We start from the raw sequence: 9,255 nt of genomic DNA, 5'->3' as shown, positions 1-9,255 counted from the left end.
TTAATTGTGAAATGTATTATTATTATTTTTAAATATGTATAGTGCATTCTGAAGCCCTTCTACAGCGCGGGAGGGAGATCCATCTCAAAAACTGGAAATGTTAGAAATGCCTTGTGTGCCATCCCTGCAAGTGCAATTAAACGAGCCACGTAGTTGAATAAACCATCCGAAGAACTTGATTCACGTTATGTTAGCTTTTTCCCGTCATTTCGCAAAATCTCCACCTCGGAGAAAAGGAACTCTTATATTTTATAACTTTTATATTTAATATTATATTTAACTCAGCAATATCTTTAGCCAAAAATAAATAAATAAAAATATACACCATATTCGCAATTTTTTCAAAGGATACACTTACTAATAGCTAATGAATAAGTGAGGATTATATTTCACGTTAATGTTTAGTTTCGTCCATATTTAATTGCACAAGCTCATTTTAGTTTATTTTTAATTTTTATCCTAATTAACTTAGAAATACCCATTTAGCACAATTTAATCCAAAAAAATAGAAAATCCAATAAGTTTATTGATTTGTGGTTAAATAAAAAATAATAATAAACTTAGCTAGAATTTAAAAAAAAAAAAATTGAACTTTTTAATCGAGAGAGTTTAGCCTATAAATGTGAATTTTTGAACTAAACTAAGCTTAAATTGGATTTTTTAAAACTAATTTAGAAAAGAAAATTGAAAATAATCTAAGGTAAACATTCTTAACAAGCAATGGGCGACTAAACATTTAAAATCAATTTTATTCCAAAAATGTCTTAAAAATTTCTCCAATTTTAAGATTGGTCCTGCAAATAAGATGGCGCATAACAATGAAGTATGTTGTAGCGATAATATATTGTGTGGAATTCCCTAAAAATCATAGCTCAATCCTTATTTTTGTAAGTAAGAAATAAATTAATCTTTAATATAAGAAAATCTTTTTGGTAAATTTATAATTACTCAATTATAAATAAAAAATAATTAAATTAAACTAAATAATTAAAATGTTAAAACTATATAATCTACAAGTGATTTGAATATAATAATTTCGCCCACAGAATGGAATAGCAGAAAAATAAAACTAAATTATAAATTTGATAAAATCTTATAAATTACATTTCAAACTATCTAAAATTTTAAAATAATCACGACTCAAGAAGTTGCATAAGAGAACAACACGATTTTAATAAAGCATTTCAATACAGTTTCAAATCATTTTCTTCGATTTCAGTTTTTCAAATAATTTTATATTATGTTCATGAATTCAAAAAGAAATTAACTTTTTGTTCGAATGTGAAACAGTACAGAAATGATTCCAGTGAATAACTAAAATGCAAATCAAACTCTAAATAAGTTTTATTTTGTTTTGATATAAAATACGATTCATTTGGACCCTCAAAAACCTTACAGTATTGTCCGCAATCCGGATGACTCTTGGGATATCGTCCAGAAGGATGCTCAACGGCCGACGCCGTTGTAATCAACTTGCAGAAGCGCTCATAAAAGCGCAAATGCAACGCAACTAAGCCAGTGCAAGTCTTAACAAGATGCAGAATGTCCTGCAGAGATTTTGGGGGTACGTTTTAGAATATAAGGCAATAATTTTTATCCCGAAAGGGACACAACTGGTAAATAGATAAATAAGCACAAAGGACGTGACATCATACCGACATCATAAACTCCGCTTAACAGCAAAAATTGTTTATAATTTTTCACATCGCAACTCAACCCACTGGATTTAGTTTACCTTATTAAGACGTGTAAAAGAAATTGTCCTCACCTAAAAAGAAATCTTAGAAAAATAAAATTAAAAAAAGAAAACAACAAAACTTTAGTTTTACGCTTTTGCTTGCTCTCTCATATTCTAAAATGGAACGATCTTGCCTATAACTTACTAATCTGAGGCCAGTTGCCTTTTTTTCCATTTTTCTTAGCTCCAGTCTACCTGGGCTAGATGAGTTGGTCATCGACGACCGCCAGCCTTCCTAACAGGAGGGGCCATTTCCTCATCATCTGACTGGATATCTCCATACGTCCATATCCCACGCCTATCAGCACGCGCTTCGTCTTGGAACTTCTCCAAGTTATCAAGGGCCACCTGTCTGTCCTTGGAGTCCCACTTCTTCCTCTTCTCTATCCTGGCAAGTCCTTCCTAAAAATTCAAATATTTAATAAGTTAGAGAAGTTGCTTAACCAAAAGCAAGAAAATGGCAACTAAATGCTCCGTCAAATCAATGAAAAATTTCATGACAGAAAAAGAAACTGCAATATTACAAAGTAAATCAATTGACTCAGCAAGGACACTGACTCGGCACATCATAACCGAGTGAGTTAAATTTCTCAATTTAGGAATTATAGTGGAGAACACTTTTACTGATCACAGCACAAAACTTTAAAAGTGCTAATGATTATGATCAAGCTTTTCACAACTTTTCATACAAATCATACCTGTACCAAGGCCGCATTTATGCTGATCTCAGAATCCACAGCAACCAGAGTTACAATGAGAATTGGCCCAGTTCCTTGTCCTTTAACCTTCCCCCCAGAAGTATCCCTCTCCTCTACCTTAGCCCTAAACTCTTTTGAACTGCTTAAAGTATTAGCACTCAAAAACTCGGCTGCTTCTGGACCACAATCCTCTTCCAAGTCTGGAACCTTAATATATGCAAGACTGCACAGCTGAGCAAGACCAGGTGCCAAGGACACTGAAGGGTCAAGAGGCCGCAACTGACTGTATGTAACCGCCTCCTGATTTCCATAATCAATGTAGAATACCTCAAACTTGTCCTTCATGGATTCCACGGCTCCACGAGGTGCATTTACAATCTTTACAAGTCAAATAGTAAAAATTCAGCACAAACTACAATGATCACGCCAATCACAAATGAAAATTGAACTTCAAAGAAATAGGGAAAAAGGGTGATCCTACTTTGGCAAGCAGTGAAAACATAACACTATTATCTATGAAACAATTGCATATTATTAAGGCACATCAATGACATTATATGATTCACTAGTAGAAAGACCTACAATTCAGATGATAGAAGGATTAAGTAAACAAAGTGGCATATTCTGATTCTCACCATTGCTCGGTTCCATGAATTATCTGCACTAAACTGAGCAAGAACAATGTCTCCCTTCTTAGGATTAAAAGCACCAATAACAGGAGCTTCTTGGAGATTCAAGGAAGCAAGTTGTTGCTGAATAGAGGCAACATTTTTATCTCCAACTGTCTGGACATAAAACTTACCACCACCTAGGACTTCTGTAACCACCACCTGGAAGAAAATAGTAAATTATTATATGTTACAGCTCGCAATCCATGTTAGAACATATAATGTTGCCACTTTATCCAATCATAATACCTTTATCACTTCTTTCTGTTTGTTTTCAACAGCTGGGCCATTAGAAACTTCCTCTCCTTCAACATAATTCTCCCAGATCTACAACAATTTCATTTCATTTATCAAATAATAAGCAGGAAGGCAAACAATGATATAACAGCCAACTAATTATGAATACAACTTACTTTCAGTTTCTTGTTTTTTGCAGATTGTTCAGCTTGTTCAAGCAGATGAGCATCAGGGATTCTGTCAATGCCAAAGGAAGTTTGTAACTTTGCAAGGCCAGCTTCAAGAAGAACCACCGCCATGTTAGTCCTTGACTCCCACAGAGATCCCAAGAAAGTTCCAGTTCTATCAACAGTTTCTACTTCAATCTATATACCAAAGAACATTCATCAAAACTCAATAGAAGGAAAGCAATCAGGCAGCAAATAGGAGGCCTAAACAAAATCAATACCTCAGCTTCTCTCTGCATAATCCTGCGTCTCATTAATGCAATTGCTTCATCTGAATATGGTTCATCGCGACCAGGACATCTGACACCAGAGAATGAAAAAGCAATGCTGCATGTCTCCTTGGGAATCAAAAGCTTAAAACGGTGACCGCTAAGCACATATTCCACTACAGCAGAAATTTTCCTATTGCGATGCAGGAAGGGCAAGAAATCTCTAGCTTTCTTGGCTGATGCCTGAGAGAAGTATATTAAATTTGCAGGATGTACATGATGGTGGAAAAGAAAAATGCAGCAAGACAGTTTATTCTAACCGTGGTAAGGTCTGTTATATGTGTGACTGGAGGTTCCTTGTTAGAGTGCACTCCTCTCTTCATAGCTGAAGCACGTGACTCAGCCGCAAGGAGGGCATCATAATAGTTTGATCGTTCCTCAAAGTCCCTATGCCGAATCACAGTTCCATAGCCACGAGAAACCATCAACTCACCAATATTAACCCCAGCTTGCTGACTTCCAGCAGCTGATGAAGCTGGAGGCACTTCATCTGTATCACCCCCATTAGAAGATAACTCAAATACTGATCCAAAATCCATTACTCTCAGATCTCCAGACCCAGTAGCAGCTGTAGGTCCATCTCCCATGGTGACCTTCCTAGAGTACTCCATTTGCACATTCACCTGAAAAACATACAAATGTATCATATAACATAATTCTTATGATCAGCATGATGAAATGAAAAAGCTGTTAGTTCCATACTTGTTGCCCAATAAGGCGACGTCTCAGAAAATCCTTTGCCTCCCGGGCATAGTTCTCAGGCTTTTCATCTCTACGAGGATTACCCATTTTCGGACACTTGATACTTGATAGATTGACCCGTCTTTCTGCCAATGGACTTCCATATGGGACAGAATCATCAGCCACAATCATGCAATCACCACTTACAACCTCCACTACCTGGAGAAAAGCCAAATTTAGCTATTGAGTATCTTTGCTCAAAAAGATTATAAAAATTTCAGAACAAATAGTAGGTAAAAATATTACCTTTCCTGTGAAGTTCTGATCATGAATTGCTTTGGAATTTGTAGGAGGGGGCACGTAATTTGTCCAGATCCTCAAGCGGCTTTTCTTGGCTTGAAGTTCTGCATTCTTCAGCCGCCGCTTAGCATCATCTTCCATCATGTTGGCACTCCATTCAACATATTTAGCCAGACCCTGCATTAGAAAGGAAAATAGAAAGCTATTCAGAGTCAACATAGCTCTGGAAGGACATTGAAAAAGTTAATGTGACCACTTTTGCAGACAAGGTATACAATTAAATGAAAACCATACAAAAGGAAACAGAAACATATCTGATATTCCTTTTACACTACATTTAACCATAAGCTATTGACATTAGAACTGATAATACAGAAAGCAAATCTGCACAAAACAAACAAGTCAAAAGAATAACACCCCGTGGTAAGTGGGTGGCTGGTTTCACAGCAAAATAGGGTACAGGTTCAGTTCCTATGGCTGAGCTGTGAGCGTTACTAGAGGGGTTAAAGTCTCAAGGGCAACTGGGTGTGCATAATCTCTGGGTTGAATATGACAATCTTTCGGCAGTCCAGATGGCAAATAGCTTAGTTAAAGCCTCAGGCAGTGTGTCTGCTCCGGTTAACCCTATCAGATCTTTGTTACAAAAGGACTGGCATGTTAAGGTTGATAATGTTTGGAGGAAAGCTAATAATTGCAGACTGGTTATAGCAGATTTTGCCTTCTCTTTTGATCTCGGGGGTTCATGTGCTTCAATGCCCACAGTCTCATTTCATTGATTGGATTTCTCATATGTTTGTGGCATGCCTATGATACGTTCCATAATTCTTAGTTTCAGTTAGAGTTCTTGCTCCCCTTTCTATTGCCAAAAAGAAAAAAGAACAGACATCTTTCCTTCATGTGCAAGAAAGCAAATTTTGCCGCACATCTTCAACATCCATAGCAGTTTGGGGGGGTTAAAGCATCACCATGTTTTATAGCTATAAATTTACAATAGATAAACACAGGCAAAAAAAGGATGCCTCACCTCACAAAAGGATATACACAACACATAGTTTTGCTTTCAAGTTTTCTTTGCTATTAATGTGATACATGGGCTCATGTTTCAATCCAAAGCCCTTCCTATGAACATTGTCCAACAAGGTCATCACTTTTCTTTCTTTTGGCTTGAGATAATCAGTCTCAACACTTTAAAATGAGGCAACCCACAGAGAACATCCCTTAGAAGTAAGTAAAAAAATTGTAAAGGTGAAGGTAAAGAAGCAAAGCAACCTATTTTGTTTTTTCTAACAATAGCTTCATCATAAATTATTAGAATCTATGATCAACATAATCACACAATATTCAAATACATACATTTTCTACAAGATCCAGAGCCAGGTCCTTTGCCGACTCCCCATCGGGGTAATAAACTGATCCAATCAAGTTGCTGAATTTGTCAACCCCTTCCAGGACAATGCGGACCTATAAAACCAAATAGAATTAGTCCATATAGGGAACAAGGTATTGGCGGGAACTTGAAAAAAAAAAAGAAAGCATTATGCTTACATCTCTATTCAAAACACGTTGCTCAGTAAAATATTTGGCATCAATTCCAAATGGATCAGGAGCAACTTCAGTAGATGCTGTAGCAACTGCAAGTCTCTGTGCAGTGGTTAAAGGTGCTCGAGGTTCAGAAGTATCTCCATTTTGCTCATCAGAGTTTAATCCTTTTTCCAAGGGAGTTTCTGATGCTGCTCTTCTACCCATTGATGGGGCCTAACTTAAACAGGAAAATCGCAGATGTTAAGTGGGCATGTAAAACTACCAGTAGGACAGTTACGTAAACAAAACAAGATGGGAGGAATAATGATGTGTAATTGGATGTACCTGGATTCCAGCAACAAACACCTGGACAAACTGAAATTCTGGAAGCAAATAGACACGGATGGAACTGCCATCACGAACTTGCTCCACAATGCCTTGCATGGGTCTGCCTTTGTTTGCAGCAAGCAGACCCATGGCATCCAAGTTACTAGGATCGCCAATGGCAGACGGAGGTAGATTTCTGATGGATGCCTCAGCAGCACCAGGTGCCTACAATCAGAAATTTGAAAGATCAGTGGATTTAGTGAATTCCTATTTGCCAAAAATAATAAGTAAAAATATTGAAATTTGTCAAATAAGACTTTGCCCAGAAATACAGCATCACAATTTTCACCATTTGGGCTGTTAAAATTGCAGCCAAATTTCAAAGATCAACCATACTGCACATGATCAGAACCATATCACATCAAGCAAATTGAGCAAATGGGTACAGCAGCTCCACATCATGAGCAACCTATGGTACAAGCATTAAATATGGTAAACTCTAATTTTACAATTAGAAACAGCACTCCTCTGCTTCCCATCATAAGTACTGGTATTCTACTTGCTAACACTGAATTGTTTATCCTATTAATATAACATTACAAATTTAGATTCTCCTATTTGTTTGTATGAGTTGTGATTTCCAAAAACATCACTGAGTATCATGCAACTAAAATCCAACTGAACTAAATCAAGTAATACAAGTGTTTTTAACACCCCATGGGACAAAACTTTGGAAAACAATACAAGGCAGAAATTCAGATTTTTGATTGGAAGGAAGAGTGAATGAGATGTTTGTGGGGGGGCGGGGGGGGGGGGGGAAAGAACGAAAGAAGAGCAACAGCAGCAAGGCAGGAACCAACCTTACTCCACCGACCCCGGCCATTCTGCTTTGCTTGTTCTTCAAGGACTTGATATTCAGCAAGAAAAGGACTGGCCTCACCTTTCTGCTGACCCTGCTCCCTGACCTGAAGCTCATTGATTCAGTTAATACCCACAAAATAATAAATCAGAATAAACTAAGTAGCCTGTCAAAACAATGAAATACAACCTTTGCCCAGCCTTCTGAAACAATTAAAGCTCCGACATTTTGGTCATTGATAAACACACTCCCAAATTCTCTGCCAATGGAAGGTACAGCATAATCTATCTTGAATATGACATCCTGTGATACAAAGGGCTAGATGTAAAACACTAGATACTGGAACATGTAATTCAAACACCCCACCCCACTTTTCTCTTTCCTAGCTACATAGAGACATATGTACACATACGCACAAACTATAGTTGCAATCTACTTGTAAATAGTCACCTTTCCAATGCACAGCTTCCTCAAAAACTCTCTGCTCTCCCAGGCAAAGGGCTCATCAACGCCTCCTCTACGTGCCTAAGACAACATATATAGTCATAATATTCCAATTTTAGTCAAAAGTTCAACTCAACCTTTATAAAGCTAAAATTTTGCATTGAGGGAAAAAAATATAATCAATGTGATCAGTGAACGTTAAATGAAACTGCTGAAGGCCACAAATTGAACTGAAGAACGACAAAGACATTGAAATCCTGACACTGTCATACAGCACAATTTAGATCTTCAAAATAGCCCAGATAATGATATAGATCATTCAACTTTTTACTTAAAGGAAATACTTTGAGGAGCATTCAATTTACAGTAAAAATAAAAGCTTTACAAATTGTTTAGCCACAAACAGGAACACATTAATCCTGAGAACAAAATGCAAAGCACAAACGGTCTTTACCAGTCTTGGAGCAATAAGAGAAGACAGTGTAATGGTCCTTTCTGGTGGAGGGCCAGGCTTGTTGCTGGACTTGGCCGTTAAAACCAACGAGTCCCCTGACGGAACAGCTTTCACTTTTGCACTGTACCATCCCGTGGCCCCACCTTTTGATGTTGCCATCTCAACAACTAAAACGATCTACGGACATATCAAAACAATTCAGGTTAATACATTCACAGACGAGATTGAGAAAGAAATTCAACAACGTTAAAAGGTGTTCATAATTCGCAAACAAAGTGTGAACCATTGTTGATCCACAATCGTCACAAGCTGGGAAGAAAAATGAAAAGTAGAAGTGTAGGTAATATCAATATCCATCGCGATTCACAGAAACCGATAAACAAAATGAAACATAGAGAAATATCAAAATTTACACCCCTAAAAGCTTGAGATCCAAAACATCGAATTCATCGAAACTAAAGAAACAAAATCACTAAACCAGACAAGAAAATCAACAGAAGAATGATCAAACAGCTCGATCTATTATTCGATCAGGAAAATCATTAGTTCAGAAAGATAACCAAAAAAAAATAAGCGTTGAATCTGAAAACGACAACTGAATCACACAGCTAACAAATCTTCATGTAAAAACACATAACAGGAATAGATCTGCAAGGAAAAAATTGACACTTACCTGGATCTCTCAATTGCGTTATCCCTGGAGAGAAACAATGAGAAGAAAAATATGCAATAAGAGTGAGTCGAGCAGATCGATTTTTATAGTGAGACGGCGGATCAGGTGGAGATACTGGAGAGAGAGCGAGAGCGCGTGTCAAGCGTATCCAAAATGGAG

The 9,255-nt window shown here is 37.1% G+C and overlaps 1 protein-coding gene across 1 annotated transcript; it reads right to left on the bottom strand.

Moving 5' to 3' along the window:
- Positions 1–1,590: 1,590 nt before the first annotated feature.
- Positions 1,591–9,255, bottom strand: LOC110631389 (ribonuclease TUDOR 1). Its single transcript, XM_021779201.2, has 17 exons — positions 9,097–9,255; positions 8,424–8,600; positions 7,976–8,050; positions 7,715–7,828; positions 7,527–7,631; positions 6,685–6,891; positions 6,364–6,573; positions 6,172–6,279; positions 4,825–4,995; positions 4,540–4,737; positions 4,098–4,460; positions 3,790–4,020; positions 3,518–3,706; positions 3,354–3,431; positions 3,072–3,266; positions 2,437–2,814; positions 1,591–2,140 (listed from the first exon to the last, which is right to left on the bottom strand). The coding sequence occupies exons 2-17, from the start codon at positions 8,580–8,582 to the stop codon at positions 1,952–1,954; spliced, it is 2,970 nt and encodes a 989-aa protein (XP_021634893.1). The 5' UTR covers positions 8,583–8,600; positions 9,097–9,255; the 3' UTR covers positions 1,591–1,951.

The sequence above is a fragment of the Manihot esculenta genome, chromosome 14 (assembly GCF_001659605.2).
Source record: "Manihot esculenta cultivar AM560-2 chromosome 14, M.esculenta_v8, whole genome shotgun sequence".
Classification (NCBI taxonomy): Eukaryota; Viridiplantae; Streptophyta; class Magnoliopsida; order Malpighiales; family Euphorbiaceae; genus Manihot; species Manihot esculenta.
This window is presented reverse-complemented; position numbering and strand designations above follow the sequence as displayed.

What these genes read in the sequence shown, in the direction of transcription:
- LOC110631389 (XM_021779201.2), bottom strand. Translation starts at nt 8,582, where the DNA reads ATGGCAACATCAAAAGGTGGGGCCACGGGATGGTACAGTGCAAAAGTG. An exon ending in GTCGCCTTATTGGGCAACAA is followed by an intron (nt 4,461 to 4,539) that starts GTATGGAACTAA and finishes TATGTTTTTCAG; the next exon opens with GTGAATGTGCAAATGGAGTA. An exon ending in CAAAAAACAAGAAACTGAAA is followed by an intron (nt 3,432 to 3,517) that starts GTAAGTTGTATT and finishes AAATTGTTGTAG; the next exon opens with ATCTGGGAGAATTATGTTGA.